Source organism: Drosophila eugracilis, unplaced genomic scaffold (assembly GCF_018153835.1).
Source record: "Drosophila eugracilis isolate 14026-0451.02 unplaced genomic scaffold, ASM1815383v1 contig_367, whole genome shotgun sequence".
Classification (NCBI taxonomy): domain Eukaryota; kingdom Metazoa; phylum Arthropoda; class Insecta; order Diptera; family Drosophilidae; genus Drosophila; species Drosophila eugracilis.
The window spans coordinates 5469875-5487551 of record NW_024573224.1 but is presented as its reverse complement, the minus strand read 5'-3'; the positions used below and the strand labels follow the sequence as shown (position 1 = coordinate 5487551).

At 41.8% G+C, this 17677-nt stretch overlaps 4 protein-coding genes across 4 annotated transcripts in view; 1 reads left to right on the top strand and 3 right to left on the bottom strand.

Annotated features, from left to right (window-relative positions):
* The first annotated feature begins 1656 nt into the window (after positions 1 to 1656).
* LOC108115817 (endothelin-converting enzyme 2) lies at positions 1657 to 7119 on the top strand. The gene is made up of 9 exons (XM_017227408.2): positions 1657 to 1768; positions 3590 to 3749; positions 3808 to 3902; positions 3965 to 4538; positions 4617 to 4899; positions 4954 to 5785; positions 6006 to 6054; positions 6229 to 6427; positions 6647 to 7119. The coding sequence occupies exons 1-9, from the start codon at positions 1657 to 1659 to the stop codon at positions 6989 to 6991; spliced, it is 2649 nt and encodes an 882-aa protein (XP_017082897.2). The 3' UTR covers positions 6992 to 7119.
* Positions 2053 to 2946, bottom strand: LOC108115828. Its single transcript, XM_017227419.1, has one exon. It carries the CDS (start codon positions 2849 to 2851, stop codon positions 2348 to 2350), a length of 504 nt encoding a protein of 167 aa, XP_017082908.1. The 5' UTR covers positions 2852 to 2946; the 3' UTR covers positions 2053 to 2347.
* Positions 7120 to 7291: 172 nt separating the features above from the next.
* The window catches only part of LOC108115818 (RYamide receptor), a 59805-nt gene continuing 49419 nt past the window's right edge, over positions 7292 to 17677 (bottom strand). The window contains exons 5-8 of the mRNA XM_017227409.2: positions 8548 to 8616; positions 8141 to 8445; positions 7772 to 7863; positions 7292 to 7577 (exon numbers count right to left, since the gene is read on the bottom strand). Of these exons, the coding sequence (XP_017082898.2) occupies positions 7453 to 7577; positions 7772 to 7863; positions 8141 to 8445; positions 8548 to 8616 (591 nt within the window). The 3' untranslated portion in view covers positions 7292 to 7452. The remainder of the gene's footprint in view (positions 7578 to 7771; positions 7864 to 8140; positions 8446 to 8547; positions 8617 to 17677) is intronic.
* On the bottom strand, positions 15434 to 17218 carry LOC108115826 (serine, glycine and glutamine-rich protein). Its single transcript, XM_017227417.2, has 3 exons — positions 17163 to 17218; positions 16575 to 17050; positions 15434 to 16512 (listed from the first exon to the last, which is right to left on the bottom strand). The coding sequence occupies exons 2-3, from the start codon at positions 16921 to 16923 to the stop codon at positions 15989 to 15991; spliced, it is 873 nt and encodes a 290-aa protein (XP_017082906.1). The 5' UTR covers positions 16924 to 17050; positions 17163 to 17218; the 3' UTR covers positions 15434 to 15988.

Sequence of the window (17677 nt, the reverse complement as noted above, 5' to 3'; positions counted from 1 at the left end):
CAGCTGGGCGTATGCGCGATGTGTCTTAAGGCGCTGACGATGGCACATGTAGAAATCAATACCATTTATCGATTCCCAAACACAATAAACTATGTCAAAGTTAGGGCGAACAATGCGAATGCTTGTGGATTCCTTGTGGGCGGGCAAAGTGCCACCATTTAATTACTATTATTAGGTATCCCTTCCGTTTGGCCAAAAACCAGTGTCGTGTGCTGGACTATTGGGCTTTGCCCAGGGTCATCAATCATGCACTTCCCCAATAGCCACACAACCTAGTCCATATCAATTAGCAACTATCCATATATCTTCCTCTGCGTAATATATGAATATATATATATAGAGTTTGATTGCCCTTTGTAATGTACTTTTCCTCATTACGCCACTGGCTCCGGTCCGCAGATTGTGGTCACTTGGTGTCCGTTCGTGTTGTGTTTTGATTCTCTGTGGAAACATATTGGACTTTGTATCCGACCAGTGAGTACCTCACATCTAAGGGGAATTTTTCCGTGGATTTTACGAAGACGAAAAATTACGCATTTTCCATGACTCAACGAGCAGTTGGATATATGGAGACTCATTGAAAAAGCTGTGCTAAATCATTTAACGAAAGGTTTGCAATAATATTAGTCAGATTCTACTACTAAGACGCACAAAGTAAATACTTTTAACTCATAATAACCTTCGGAATTTTTCACATCTGCCTGTCTGGATTTTTTGGTTTTAATTACTTCCTAAACATCTTTCAAGCCGTGCGCACTGGCAGCTGGCTTTTGCTGTTTTTAGTGGCATTTAACTATGATTTACCTATTTTCTTTTAAATTGCACATAAATATATAAATAATCATTAAAATCACTCATGTTCTACACATTTAAGAAGTCATCATGTGACTTTGTGAGTGTTTAATAGCTGAATGCTACATGTTATGTTAAGTTATACGAATAACCTATCTACCCATACCATAATGGATACGATGAAATAAACAACAATAAGGATAACATGCAGGACAGTCAGACAGTGTCGGCGTTCTTTTTGGGTGGGAATGGAATTGGGCGAGTGGGCCGCTTTGGTGGCTCGTAATTGCCGCAGCACATTTGCATGGCCGAAGGAGTTAATGGGGGTTGCCTGATTTGTTTGTTGGTAGTATTATTGCTACTGCCAGTCAGCCTGGTAGCCGTATTGTTGTTATTCGGTTGCTGGTGGAGGTAGCGGTGCCGTATAAATACCAACGGTTGACGACGCCAGGGCTCCAATACGCCGGTAGTCGCTGCTTCAAACCAGTCGCCCGCTGCACTGGCTCCACTTCAAGTCGATTTTTCTAGAGTTCTACGCGGTGCAGTTCTCCAGCTTTCGTTTTGGCCTCACATAATGCCAAATTATGCAACTGCCTGCTGTTGGTCGTTGGAGAAAAACCGTTTTGTGTAATGAGCAACGTGATAAACTGTTTAGCCGTCCGCACTTTGTCTCGAAACTGTTCCCTGCGTCAGCGCAACATGTGGGCGTTGTGACGTGCATTCGGATGATGCTTATCCCCCCAGCAGCTCATTGATATGCCTTGGAGTGCCTAGGAAAATCACCAGTAGTTTGTGTCAATCCAGCAGAAAAATCACACGGAATATGCATTAATCTTGGGGAAGTGCACTTGATTGACTCATGCCATGGCAATGGAGGATCGCAACAGAATCTGGACCACGGGCAACATCAACCATGGCTTCTTTGGTGATAATCTGCAGCAGCAGCCACTGCCGCTTCAGAGATTGCAGACACCGGGTAAGTTCCAGATAGGAATTATTTATTTACTTTACTATTAAATACAAGAACTCAAATATTTCTAAACATATTAAAACGAAATATACCTTTCTTCGATTGAAGAAGCTCATCAACCTGAGAATTTGAGCATAAGGCGCGTGTTTCCTTGAGTTGTTAATTATACCTGCGGTTTTAATAATTGCGAAACCTTCAGAATTTTCTACTTCTAAAGCTCCAATAAATACACAAATAGGGTCTCATTTGTCGCACAAGCACTTGCAATTAATAAGTAAATTTGTTAGTAGTTCTGGTTTATATTTTAATATGCCTGAAAATCTGTTTTGGACTACAGACTTATATTAGTAAAGTTGAAATTTGAAATGTTGTGTGGATTGTTTTTTATTACATTATTATGAGTCATGACCACGTACTAAATATATGTTCACATCGAAATAGGCTTTATATAATGAGGCAATTTGTGGTACTTGAATCAGCTCAATAACCAATTCAAATTGTTAACCGCAAAATCTCGAAGATCCGTATGCAATATGGCCAGGAAAATTACCGGACTTATATACAAGGCCGACGTGGTTTTTTAAGCTACCGGATCCAGTAATCGTAAACCGATCCAATGGCTTTTATTTTCATGCCGGACAGCCATGAAAAGGCCCATTTAGGAGTTCCGACCATTTCGAGTCTATGATTTGGTTGAACTTCTACGCTGTTGTCGTCTTCATCTGCTGGTTCAACGGAATTTTCATTATCATTTTCCAAAGGGAGAGTATTGGTAGCTTTCCTTGGATACTGAATACTCTTCGTATTCACCGCAACCTTTTGGGTGCTAAGTTTGAATATCCCAGCGTGTATTGCGAACACCACTATACGATCGTACATTATGAAACCAACTGCTATTAGAGCCACCGTCATGAAAACCAAACAGTCTATAAGGTTTGAAATCATTTTATAGGGCCTAACGATCAGGTCCTCGAATCTGGCTGCCTCCTTGAAGATCTCAATCGTATTGTACACATCGTCGGCCATGCCGAAGAGATTCGCCTCGATTTCGGAAGTATTGAAAAGCAGTACGGATAAAGAATGAAACATTTTGTATTTTTTTTGTTTTTATTAAAAAGTTTTTGAATTTAGTATTGTCTACTTATTACCTTTGACAGACCACTGAAAGTTACATGATTAAATCTATCTATAGATCTGTATACATTCTATATTAGAAATTGTTTAATGATGAAAACAAAAGCATATCACTGGGATTATATGTTTTACACAGTAACAGTAACAGTACAGACACTATACCTATTTCGCATGCAAATTCCAGATCGGGACGTGTGGCTTAATGGGTTTTGATTTTTTAAAATGGGTTAAACTGCTGCCAGACACGAGAAATACTTTTAAGGCCATTGAACCGGACGTTGTCACCAGTTCCTAATGCTAGTTGTCTGTGGCTGTGTAAACAAGTATATATGGTCATGCATTTTCGCATTTCCAGGACATTTCCTGTGACAGGTGTATGCATTAGCTCGACGATTAGGGACACCCAGTGGAATGGGCTCACCACTGTCCAATGACGACAGGGACAGAAAGTTGCGCCAGATCAAGATTAGAGGGCGAACACGAACACAACAAACAATGTACTACGGTGGGTGGTGGATGGTGGGGGGACAAATACAATTGACAACATTTGACTAATTAGTGTTAATAAAACGTGCCTCTCTCTATCTGCCTTCGATTTGAAATCCATTTCGGAAATCTAATTGAGCTTGGCTCGAGACCAATTAGTGCTTAGTCTTGGCTTTGTAATCAAAGATTGTAAAAAACCACTTACAGGTAACCTCAGCCTTCTTTCGGCACCCATTCGGGCCAATGGCAGTGACAATGGAAACGCAACTGCCAATGGACATGGACAGAGTTCGGCAACGGAGAGTGCCAATGGAAAACATCTGCCTTATGAGCCCATATCCCCAAATCTAATTGGTATACAATCGAAGTAAGTACACTGCTATTAACTTTGCCGTTGTCTTGAGTTCTGTTATCTTTAAACTTAGGTTTCGTCGAAGTTATTACCACAAAGTGGTTCTGGGAGGGCTTCTGGCCCTCGTAATCATTCTGCTGATAGCAATCATAGTTGTAAGCGTAGGCCGTAAGTACTTTCATTAAAGAAAAATAAACAAATGCTAAGCTCACCTTTTCCTTATTTTCCAGTTAAGAAATCCAGCTCGATTTGCCGAAGCAAAGAGTGCATTCGCACAGCGGCGAGCCTTATCTATGCGATGGACGAGCAGACTGATCCCTGTGAGGACTTCTACAAATTCACCTGCGGCAGGTGGGCCAACGAGCATCCGCGACCCGATTCGGTGACCTCGAACGATTGGTTCCGAGAGCGACAGGCGCACATAATGCGCGTTGTGCGGGAGTTCCTGCGCTCGAATATAACGACAACGGAACCAGAAGCGGTGGGCAAGGCGAAGACCATGTATAGAGCCTGCATGGATACAAAGTTGCTGGACACCCGGGACTTGGAGCCACTTGTGGGTTATTTACTTCGCTTTGGACTGCCCATCCTGCCGTCGGCTTTGAATCTCACCCTAGGAAGTAGTTCCAGATATGCAACGGAGGCAGCTAATGTCAGCTACAATTGGTTGCAGACCATGGTGGCCATCAAACAACACCTCAGCATGGACCTCATCATTGGGTTCGATGTCTTTCCGGATCCCTTCAACCGCTCAATCAATCGAATAGCCCTGGGAACTCCAGAGACTGACTCGGCATTTCCTTTGTGAGTAATTTTTATAAATCATATATTTAATTTTTAAAACACAATGAAATATTAAGTAATAAGTAATTTAACCTTTAGTAACAACGATGACTCCCATAAGTTGCTCCGTAAGATACACCGGAAAACGATCTTCATGCAAAACAGCGATGATGAAGACGATACTGAAGAGGATCGAGAAAGTGAAGAGGAGGAGGCAGCCAAGCAAACCAATACGGGAATGACCGCATATCTCAACTACGTCCGGAAAGTCATCGAAAGGTATTTGCTCTATGTGGATCCGAATGTGAATCAGGAGGAGGCCACCCTTGGTATCACCGAGATGGTCAAACAGGGCGTTAAAGTGGCAAGGAAGGTCCATGAGGTAGGTTTCTTAATAGTTATTTATAAAAATTCTTGCTATAATATTTAGCTATAGTTAAAAGAGGAGGCCGAAAACATAACCAAGCCATCCAAAAACCCTGCGGATGACATTATATATATTTCTCTGCAAGATCTGCAGAATCAAACGGACAAAAACATAGCTCCTAAAACACTGCCCATTTGGGTTCGGTACATGGAGTTAATCCTAAAGGGCACTCGTCATGCGGGCAACATTCAAATGACTCAGAACTTGACAATAATAACCAGTCAGGCAGATATAATGTATCTGCAGAATGTGGTGGAGTATCTGGAGGACACTCCATCTTCTCATATCGAGTCCTATCTATTTCTAAGCACTATCGAGGAGCTAGTGCTGCACACTTCAAGTTCAATGAGGTTACTCCACTCGGAATACATGAGAGTGGCCATTGGCACTGAGGGCAGCACTCCGAGATCCCTCTACTGCGCTAACGGAGTGAACAGCTTATTCGGAATGGCAGTAAGTTATGTCCTGGCAGATGATAATTTCACCAAGGAAAAGTTACCAAAAGTAGAGCGGATGTTAAGCGATATACGGCGCTCCTTCGATCGTCTGGTTAAGTCCACTTCCTGGATGGATGCCTCCACTAAGAGAAAAACGATACAAAAATCAGCTGAGATGAAGAGCTTCATTGGTTTTCCCCCTTGGCTGCGTAATGCCACCGTATTAAATGCCTATTACGAGGGGGCGGAGGTGAATGTCAGCACCCACCTGGAAAACCTCATGGACTTCGTCCACTGGCAGATGATGGACAAGCTGAACGAAATGGATAAGCCGGAGCCCATTGGCTGGGCCACTTCGCCTTCGAATGTGAATGCCTTCCACACCTTTCAATCGAATGCAATCAGTAAGTCCACTTAGAGAAATTTCTTCTGAAAGTGAAGAAAATAGATTAAAATATATTTCATTTATGCTGAGTAGTTTTCAAATGATTGAAGTATTATAAATTACGAAAGTTTTTTTATAAGATATGTTACGTTTAGCTGCTTTCTAAATTTCAGTGTAATTTTTTATGAGGAAGGACAACAATTACGTATCCCTAATCCTGACACTATCTTCTTTTGCAGCTGTGCCCATTGCCATATTGCAATACCCATTTTACGACCTTGGTCTAGAGTAAGTCCGCCCAGGAATGAGCACTGAGTACTGAGTATTGAGCACAGAGCACTGAGCACACAGATAGCCGGGCAAACAAAGTCCCGGGCACGTTCCCGCACCCTGCATCCGCACCTTGCACTAATCCTTTCCCGGAATGGCCCTAACCCGTATGTTGGTCTGTGTCCTCGGCAGGGCGCTCAATTATGGTTCGATTGGCACTATTCTGGGCCACGAACTCACGCACGGCTTTGATGATAGCGGCAGGAGGTTCGACCGGGCGGGTAACATGGTCGAATGGTGGTCCAACAGGACCATCGATGAGTATGTCAACCGTACAGAATGCTTTGTGGAACAGTACAGCCGTTACCACCTCGCGGACATCGATGAATATGTGAGTAATGCAAAAAACCCGGACATGACACAAAGTTTGTTATCATTTCGAAATCCATGAAACTTTCTGCATATTTAAAGCGTAACTCTGTACAACATTTAAGCATTCTACAAAAATGACTCATTTCTTTCGCTAGATTATATATTTGAAAATAAGTTTTTCATTTATGCTTTATTTGGCATATAAAATAGAAAATAAACTTACATATTTCCCATGCAGATCGATGGCGAACTGACGCTGGGCGAGAACATCGCGGATAACGGCGGTATGCGGGAGGCCTTCTATGCCTACCGCCTTTATGTGAAAGAAGTGGGTCGTGAGCGGTTCAAATTGCCCGGCCTGGAGCACTATTCCCACGAGCAGCTCTTTTTCATCTCATTTGGTAATCTGTGGTGCGAGACTTATACGCCGGCAGCATCCCGGTATGCCCTCAGCGACTCGCATTGTCCTGGGCAAATGCGATTACGAGGAGTTCTCTCAAATTCGGAGGAGTTCGCCAAGACCTTTAAGTGCGCCAGAGGAACTCCTATGAATCCTAACCAGCCCAAGTGCCGCATCTGGTAATCGTGATGCTCAACGAATAAGCAATTCAAACAGGAACAGTCAAGTGATTTTTCTACCCATTTGTACTTAAGTTAGCCATAGATTTAGGTCAATTATACAGGTGTCTTTTGCACGGTTCTAGATGGTGGTGCAATAAATTAAATGGTAAACGCTTCTCAATCGAAACCCTCCGAGCTCGCAGCTCAAATGTAGGCTACTTTTTATGTGTAAAACTAAAGAAATTGAAATTTCCATTGCATAATTTTGGGCTTTATTTAAACTCATAACGATCTAACACTTGTATGTGAATATTGTATATACTTTTAATTGATTACCTTTAATATACATTCAGTAAAATTACATTGAGTTGACAATTACAAAACGCGTAAAACACTCGGACACTCACGCACTCACACATATACACTCAGCAGACATGTGTCTGTGGGAGATTTGATCTTTGGTTAATTTGATTATTTTTGCTCTCAGAACTCCGTGCACTTTGCATTCGCGTTTATTTCACCGGAGCTTTCCGCTCGCCGTTCAGGTGATTTTGTGACCCTTGTGGTGGCTACCGCAACGACGACCTCTCGGCACATGAAAGCGGGTTCTAATTGAACGGAAAAAGTTTAGAAAATAAAAGATCATAAGAAATATAGGATCGTTTTAGAAAAATCTTGAGAAATGAATAGTTTATCATGATATTTTTAATAACTTTGCAAAAGTTTGATGAAATCATTTTTGTGATTTTCATGAATTCATTAAAAGGTAACCTTTTGACTTTTTAAAAAGTGATTCACTTACCGCTCGCGTTAAACTCGTTTTTGGCTTTCGACGGGTGCTGATGTACGTGGTCGACGTGTTCATACGATTGAGGTTTATCGCTGCTGCTGTTCCTTCGTTTTCACCGGCGGCGCATGAAAATAATTTGAAAATTTAGTAAAAACTGGTCATAGAAAGAACAAATTAACAGGAAAATGCTGTTGGTGCAGTTCATGCGGAAGAATTTCTGTGTGCTACTACAGGAGCATGCAAGGCTTTAAGAATTCAAAACAAATTTTTAAGGAATATTAAAAACTACAGATTTCAAATTGGAAGCAACATGCCTCCGTCTACATACAAGACAATAAAAATGGTTACATTACGGATATACTAAGTGAAGAGGGGTAGCACCTAATACGTATTTTGGATTTCCTGATTAGGGCATCACCAACTTGGCGATGGTACTTGTTGGGCGTCTCACCGGTAGGTTCGTAGCTGCGGTCGCCGCCGCTGCGAAAATAACGGTTCAGGCAGCAGCAGCGACGCAGGCCAGGAATACGATGCATGATCTCAAGGAACCCGCTTCTGAAACGGGCGTTCATGTAGCAGTAGATCACCGGATTGTAGCAGCTATGCGACATGGCTAGCCAGTGGAATGCGAACCACACATAAGGTAAAGGATCCCAGCGGGCGAACTCCTCGTCATTTAGCAAAAGCTTCATACAAAAACAATGCATTTCAATATAGAAATATAAAGTTAATATATGCTAAAAGTTGATAGGAAGAAGAAGTTCTAATTAATATAACTCTTTACCCACCTGTAAAATATTAAAGGGCAGCCAGCAAATGGTAAACACAATCACAACCGTAAGCATCATCTTAACCATCTGAAAGTGGAAGAGAAGAAAGCTTGTTAAGGGACACACAAACACCGATTCTATTTATAGGACTACGGTCTTACACCTTGGGACATCCTTCATCCTTCAGTTATTATTTCACTTTATGACCTTGAACGTCCTTGTATCGCAGACTGTCAAGCCATAAAATCTGTCGAGGGCACAACGCCACCATAAAACTGGGCCAACCAGTTTATTTATATCAGGAGGCAATGTCTCGTTTTTATGGCCTTTTTAAACTAATTTTTATCGGGAATCTTTAAGCTGACTTAGATGCTGAGAAACAATTTTGAACTTGAATTTGGAATTTTGCGAATTTATGACCTATATTTTAGCATACTTTTAGGCTTGTATAAAAGTTAAGCCTTTCTCTCTCTGTCAAGAAAACGTAGGTAAATTTGCCTTAGCAAACCTTAGCAGGTGGCATTCGACACGTAAGGTGGAAAATCCATAAGTTAAGATTTACTTACTTATCCTACATAAATACTACATATATACTTTCATAAACTGAGTCATAGGGCTTTAATAGCTCAAAGACCATAAAAAGTTACCCAATTCAGAGGAGTTTGGATTGCTTTTCTGTCAAAAGATACAATCAACCTGAGACAGAATGGCGAATATAATGGCATAGTTTACTTCAACGATGAACTCAGTGGTCACGTCTCTTCAACATGACCACCTGAAAAAACTAGACATAAAGGTTTACGGCCTGAAACAAAGCCACTACAATAATGTTAAGCTCAGTTTATACTGCTAAAGACATACACTCAAGAAATTATTTTAGTTATATTGAAATAAAAACTAAATTATTTTTGAAAACTCAGAAAACAAAACGCGTTCTCTATAATTTTATGAGATAAAAAGATTACAACGATAGAATACGTTTCTTAATGAGTTTTTGTTTTTAGTGTGAAAGAATGGATATTGCCATCAAAGACCATTTACCCGAAAGCCAGACAGATGTGAGCTGACGATTACCACTTCTGCAGATGATGCAAAGGGCAGTTAACGGCCAACAAAAGAATCAAATGCGAAATCTGAATTGAATTCTGAAATAGGAAGACGATCAACTGTATAAATTGAAACATATTTGCATGGAAATACGATGCCATAATCGCCGGTATATGCGACTGTAAATGGAGTCTTGCTCAATGACAGCGGATTATGAATTGATTCAATGGTCTCATGGATGTGAATCTCGGAATCTGCGACTATTTTCTGGAGTCAGCTGGGTGCATTTGGCGACACTTATCCGTTTGGCAAGCTGGCAGTTGGTTTTTATGAACTCGCCAAGTCGTTTTATTGGCCGCCTTTGTTGCTGGTTGGTTCTCCCTTTTCAGCTGCAGTTACCCGCTCTAGTTGCAAGTTGCCAGATGCTGGGCGAAGTTAACGAGTGCTCAACGAGGCCATTTGATTCGTTTTAATGCCTCGTTAGTTGGCCATACAGGGGGGCCAGGGAGTGTTAACAATGTCAACATTAAGTATACGCCGCGTTGCTCGGGCGTCAAAGCACAAACAACACGAGGAGCAAACAGAGAGTGAAGCCAAGCAAGCTCGTAATGAATGTTTATACAAATATGTGCATGCTGTGTTTTTTCCCCTGCCGTCTGGACACGCGTCTGCGCTAGCTGTGACCTTTGGCCCGATCATGTGTCCACCGACTGATGAACTTTGCACCCAACTTTCCCTTCGCCCACACAGAAAACTAAAAAAGCGAAGTAAATTTGGCAAAAAGTGATAAATATAAACGAACTCTGTCCTTAGAAGCTAATAAGAAGCATAAAATATTTATAGCTTAAGTTAAAATTTGAAAACTTAAAACAAATAATAATAAAATCAATATTTTCTGGCTAAATTACCACTTTAAATATTTACTGTTCTTTTAACACTTTTTTTTTGTCTAAATGAGAAAATGCTAGATAAGCCGATATTTTTTTTAGTGCATTTCCCAACTGTGGGTGGAAACTGCAACATCATCTGGCGCCTGAGGAGTCTTTATGCCTTGGCCAACTGAAGTGCCGAATCTCTAGCCATATGTCATATGTGCCGGCTAAAGTTTCTGCGCCTGCGGCTCTAGTTTCGGCTTTATTTTGGCAGTTTGTTTTGGCCACCTCAGCGTGACAGTTCCACGACTTAATTGCCGGCTGCGGAGGTTGCCGGCATTAGCTGCAATCGCAAGGCACTTGGCTTTCTCGGTGATTTGTTTTGGTTTTGAACCGGTTGCCGGCTATGCCCGAATCCGCCCATCAAAGTTTATGCCGCGTCTGGGCTTACATAAAAAATGAGCTCATGTATCGAGGCTCAGTACAGCTGTGTTGTAATTCAGCAACATGATTTTTGACTCACACCCACAAAAATCAAATGGGGCAGCTTTAGGAACTGGGCCATGGAAGTCTTAAGTCTGTGTCTGCTTAAATGAGGCCGAAAATGAGGGATTGGAATGGAAAGGTTAACAGTAATGAGGTGTAAAGCATTCTCCGTTCCAGTCTCGTTTCCTCCTAAAGTAATTCACTAATTAAATTTCCCACCACGTTCGCTCGAGCAAATGGTTGCTACTTCCAGGACCAGCTACCTGCCCTTTAGTTTGTTTAATTAATGTGGGAGGCGATGGGCAGTTGATTGCTTTTTAAGTGCAAGGCATGTGTTTTAATGTTAGAATTATCGACTCTAGGAAGGTCTTTACAGCATTTCATATAATATATTGTGATAAACTATAATATCTATTAAAAAAAACCTCTTAGGTAATGTTTTTATTGACAAAATACAAGCACTTTAAATTGCGTGTTTATTTGGCATTTCACCGGACTTAATTTATTTCCGTTATTTATTTTAATTTTTTCCCAAAAAGAGTCCACTTAACTTAACAAAAAAAAAGGCGAGGTAAGCGCATTAAAAGACTTTATTGCAAATTTTCGGACAAGCCCAAAACTGTGTTTTTTCATCTGCTTAACTTAATGCCATTGAAAGTGAATAGTGAGTAAACAAACACAAAGTTCGCTGAAAATTGAAAGCCAAATTTCATTCACAAAGCCTCTCTTTTGCGTGGGAGTTGAAAACGGGCTGCTAAAAATAAAAATCAAATAATGACTGGAAACTAGATCAATTAGAGGTAATGCTTTGCAATTCCGAAGTTAACCATCATTAATCAATCCATTTCACTTATCGATGAGCTCGTGCCCCAGGTTATCTTGTCCAATTCCCTGTAATAACCGCTGACCCCTGGGCACCCGCATGCCTGACTCTGTGGTAATTAAAGCCGCTTTTTAATTGCCAAACAATTGCGAAAGTGCCAAAAAAAAAGGGAAAGAAGCAAAGCTGGTAATATTTTCGGTAATTTTTAAGCCGCAACCAGAAATTGAGTGGAGGTGCGCACCCAGGTCTTAGCTTGTTATCCATGAAATGGCCAAAATCAAACGGTCATTAAACATTTTGCTCGGCGGTCAGCCAAACTAATCAGCAACTAATTTACACAGCAATTTACGGAAAGAGATTTCGGCAAACTTAATGTACTTTGGCTTTATAAAGTTTCAACATATTTTTTTAACTGAATTTTATTGCATTTTGTTAGGACTTTAAGGCTTCAAAAATTATTTAGTAATAAATTGTTAAAAAGAGACAGTAAGTTCCCTCAAGACAAGGAAAGTTATCTGAAGGACAAGATCATTCTCCCAATACTTAAAGATTATCTCCTAATATGTTAAAATTATCAAGATCTTCCTAATATTAACGCCTATTACTTTTCTATGACGGCAAACTTAAATGAAATCTAAAAAATGAGTAAGTGACTACCACAAATTATCGTAAAAATTCAAAAGTAATAAAAATAAACAAATAAAAAGCAAAACATGATTTGGGAGTGGAAAATTGACTTTTGTTGGCTACAATTTTATGCCACCAAGTTTATGGTCCTGAGAACAAAGCATTGACGGACATTGACCGCTAAAAAACAGAAGCTACCAATTTTAAGACATTTTCCTTACGGAAAATGGGAGCTTCATTCCCCAAGCTTCTAAGTAAGCCATATTGGGCGATAAATCCAACCGACTGAACTTAAAGCCAAAAATGTTTTGACGGGTTGCCACGGATATCGCCCTTACTGTTTTCAAGTTGTGCGTATTTTTCCACGTACGTGAACTGAGTTTTTATTTTACGACCTACATACATTATAATTAAGCCAACGCCTTCGTCGAGTAGAGGGGCGTGGCAGGAAGAGAGCGACTATGAAATACGCACAATTAATTAAAGCTCCCAAAGTGTCATAAACCCTTCAGAGCTGTCAATTAAACGCGGAAACCGAAAGTGCGACTAACCTCTAGCCCCTCCCAATTGCCGTCTTCTCTTTGGCGTTGACCTCGCGGAAGTCTTTCGGCTGCGATTTATTTTGTGGGCGTGCGACAGGCGGGACCACCACCTCGTGAAATGTAAAGGTCATAAAATGGTTCGCTTATGCCTGATATTTTCCGTGAACAAGAGGACTGGTCGTTGGTTATGACAAAAGAATTCACTCCTCGGTGTCCGCGACAGGGATTTCCCCTGTTTGCTTGCGTTCCCCAACAAATTGAATTTTAAACATTTCTTTCCCTCATAAATTGTGCTTTCCCGACTAACATATTTTTCTTGCTGACATTTATTTCGGGCATTTCGCCAGCACGTTCATTCTTTTTAATACGATTTTTATTTTCCAGGGATTTAAAAAGTTAAGCACAGCTATAAACGCGGTTGAAATAATAAAGCTTATTTGTCTATAATTTATGTCTGGAAAAGATTTGCTAACGTTTGTGTCATGTATATATTTCATGACAAAAACCACAGACAAGGTGCATATTAGCATTATATTTTCAATAGAAAACATGCTTTCTTTCCCCAATCATTCTTCCATGACAACAAGTTTCCCACGCCCCAATAGCTGTCCTTTAAAACACACCTATACATACACTTTCTTAACATACAAGTCCTTTTTTCCATATAGATTATTCTAAGTACATATGAGCTATATGCAAATTATAGAACTTGAACCAAAGGGAGAAGTTTTAAAGTGCAAAGGACAATCACACATGGAAGGGATGTGCACCAATTTGCAACAATGTTGCGTCCTTAGAAACTTTTCAAATTTCCCAACTGCAAGTGGGCGTGCTCTGCTTGGAGGCGGAATCTGTCTATGCTGGATTCAAAGACCCCTTCTCCTTTTCTCTGCCAAGGATTGGCCTTTTGTCCATCCATTTTGGCAGATGCAAAGTCCTGTTTACGGGCATTTCGTGTTACGGTTTGTCCCTGTTTTGGCCAATTTGCCGAGCGAATAACACGTTCGCATTTTTACGGGCCAACTAGGAATATTCGGGCAAAGTGAATAGCACACGTTCACCAATCGATGCATCGCTTTACGACTCGCATAGATGGCAAGGTCAAAACGAAGTAATTAGGCATATTAAAGTACCATTTAGCATACCTTAAATTAAGGTGAAAACAAGCCTAAGCAGTTTTTAGTGGCTGCTTTGTTAAGAATTCATTGAATTTGTAAAATTCATAAAAAACCTTTACTAGGTATATGAATGCCTTAGGATGGCTTTTCGGAAAGCAAATAGTAGTGTTGAGAGGCTCGACTGAATTCCAGCGAAGTGAGCCGCGGGGCAGAGCTTTGCATGACGGATTGCCATTGATTGCGCTAACAAAAACTATAGTCAAACCTATAGTCAGGGTAAAAACAACAGCAGCGGTTCACTTTTGGCCCAGACAGGCGGAAGCGAAGCATATGCCAGTAAAATATGAGGCTGGGAACAAAGGCAGCGGCACACTCCGAATTGAACTGAGCCCGTTGCCATGTACAAAAAAAAGACAACAACATCTGGTTAACCCATTTTGGCCCATTTGTCAGGTTACGTTTTCTTTCATTTTAATGGGAAAATGACACGAAGGGGATCAAATACCGATTTATATCCTCAGGAATATTATTAAAATATATAGAAGGCAAGTCCCGATTTCATCAGAGGTATTTCTTTGCAAAGTTAGCTTAGGAAATGTGAAAGTTATTATAATATATTTATTTAAAGCACTGTTCCGTAAACGCTGGGAAAACTTTCTTAAAAATTCAAATCTAATCTGGATTATTGCTATAATTAAGCAGTGTGGTGATATGGGTTAAAGGTAACAGCAGCCGAAAGAGCAACAATTGCGCCGAAGTGAAAGTGCAAAAGTTGGGCGAAAATGAGAGGAAGAAGCTCGGGCGGCAATGACAATGCCAATGCTGGCTGTATACTTAAGGCATTAAAACATTGTGGCAAAATAAAACGAAATCAACAAGAAAACAAAAACACACAAAGGAAATTAAAGCAAAAGCAGATTGTAATGTTTCAAAAGCTGTTGGTAATGACAGAGAAAGAAACCAGAGCAATAGTTTGTCATTAACGAATTGAAGGGAAAGACATTTCACCTCTTTCTGATAAACTTTCAGCATCTTTAAGTGCCACTAAAAGCGACTGTGGGATTTAAGTCAAAACTAAGATGAAAACTTGGGTTCAAATTAATTATAAGGACCCAAATTGTTGGTCAGCTGTTGTCCTTTTAGGTATTAAGCCACAGGAATGTTTGAAATTCTGAAGCTATGGAAGTTATGGCAAGAAATTACTTTCTAAGTAGTTTATACTGAAAATATTTTTATTAGGGAACTAATTGGTTAAACCATCTCTTTTACGAACTTAACGAGGTAAAGGAAAACGAGTGGAAAAATAATGTCATCTTGAAAGCTGAAAGGATGATTATTAATCCCTTTGACTGCTTATTGTATAAAGTAAAAAATCAGATAGTTTTTTTTTGTAATTTTGTCACCGTTGTTTTTTTTATTTGTGCATAAAGTACTTAAGCCTAGTATAATTAAAATATATATTTATATGTATGGAGCATATCGAGCCCCGCTAAATCATCTTCTTCTGCTACAAATCAACATCATCATCATTCGCTCTTCCGGGCGCCAAGGGAGGTTCCCATCCAAGGAACCCGCCCTTGTCACCTATTAGCTAATAGAATTTTCCAGGCAGGGCTGAAGGTTAGACTCTAATTCAGTTAAAGATGGAAATTTACAAATGCGAAAGATGGATAGGTCAAAAGAGTGAGTAGAAAATGAAAGATGGAAAAGTATTATTTACAAAAGTCGTGGGCGAAAGCGCCGCCCCCTTTTAAAAGAAGATATGTAGGTCTGAGATAATTCAGGGACACATGGTGGTCGAAGATCTTTTGTGGGTTAATGTGAATGTGGATGATGTAGTTCTCAGGTGAGAATATGGGGGCGTGTCAACGACAGGACTAGTCAGCAGCTTGGGCCGAGTTCGAAGTTCGCAATTTTGAGTTATCGATGGGCTTGAGGATCACTTTAGTAGGGGCCGGACTTTCCAGGGGGTCCGTAGTTGCTGGATGGAGCCGAAATGGAGCCGCTGTCGCCACCAGTGAAGCCAGCATCGCCGCCAGTAGTGTAACCGTTGCCGGCGTTGCCCTGAGAAAAGCCACCAGTTGAGCCAGAGATTCCTCCAGAAATGCCGCTGGAATCCTTCTGGGTCTTGTACTTGATGAAGTACACCTCGGGCTTCGAGGGCTGCGTGGGTGCGGGTGTCGGGATGACAATGTCCTGCTGATCCTCGGGCTTCTTCACCAGCACGTAGACCAAAGTCTTCTCTTCGTTCTGAGGCTGCAGAGGAATGACCGGAGCCTGGTACGAGGGTGGGGATGGGGCCTTGATGAAGATGATCTTGTAGTGCTTCTGGGACTGGCCAACTGGCAGGTTAGGGCGCTGGCGCACCTCTTCCTGCTCTGGTGGTGGCACATGGACGTAGATGTGCTTCTGCACCAAGGTGGTGCCACCACCGCCGCCGCCGCCTCCGAAACCACCAATGCTGCCGCCTGTGGATATATTTTGTTTAATTAAAAAAACTTTTTGAAGTGATCACGGCTGGATCACGCACCTCCTCCGAAGCCGCCGCCGGAGCCGCCTCCGAAACCACCGCCGAATCCACCGCCGCCTCCGCCACCTCCACCGCTGCTGAAGCCACCGCCTCCGCCGCTGCTGAATCCGCCGCCGCTGCTACCGCCGAAGCCACCACCGCCGAATCCTCCACTGGATCCACCACCAAATCCTCCGCTGGAACCACCGCCGAATCCACCGCCCAAGCCACCGCCGAGGCCACCGCCCAGACCACCGCCATGGGAGCCACCTCCGGAGCCACCGCCGCCACCAGGACGGTTGTAGTTGTAGCCCGCTTCAGGACGAGCGGCGGCCAGCGCCAGACAGGACATTAGGATGAAGGCTTTCATGGCTGCACAATCACGGGTCAACGGTGCGTATGGGTAATGGATACTAGATGCGGATGCGGTTTCACGGCTTTTTCGTTCACAACGCACTCACTTTAGCACTTGGCACTATCTCACAGTAATCCTCGGTCTGTGGTTATGTGTGTATAGATAGATATTTTGTTTGGTTTTGGGAGAAAACAGAAACAGAACGGGGATTCAGTTATACGGATTACTTTGACTCAGAGCTTAAGGTGCCTCACGTTGCTATATCCTCGGATTGCACTAGGCTGCTGTTTATTAGACCAAATCAAATGCTTCACTGACGAACCACTGCAGCCGCATCATCAATTTATACAGAAATCCAGCCAGATGCAAGGCACCACTACCAATACACGGGAGTTGTGTCTGCGAGAGGGTCTCCGTTTCGGTTTGGGTTTCGGTCTTCGCTTTTTGGTGATGATGATGATGCGACTTTGCTTTCTGGGCACTGCGCATGCGTGGCGAGCAGGCCAATAATGAGCCGCTGTCTTGGCCATCTGTCTGTGTCTCTTTTTGCCACAGTATCTGTTTCTCTATCTGTTTCTGTATCTGTAGCTCTAGCCATCTGTGTCTGTGGGGTTAACACTGTATGTCTGTGTGTGGGATGGCAAGTGAAACCGAAATTACCGCACAATCAACTTATTACAGCACCGCCGATTTCCCGCTGTCGGATGTGCTGGAGAGCTCTCTCTGTGTTTCTCTTTTTTTTTTTTTGGCCAGGCTTTTCGGCCAAGTC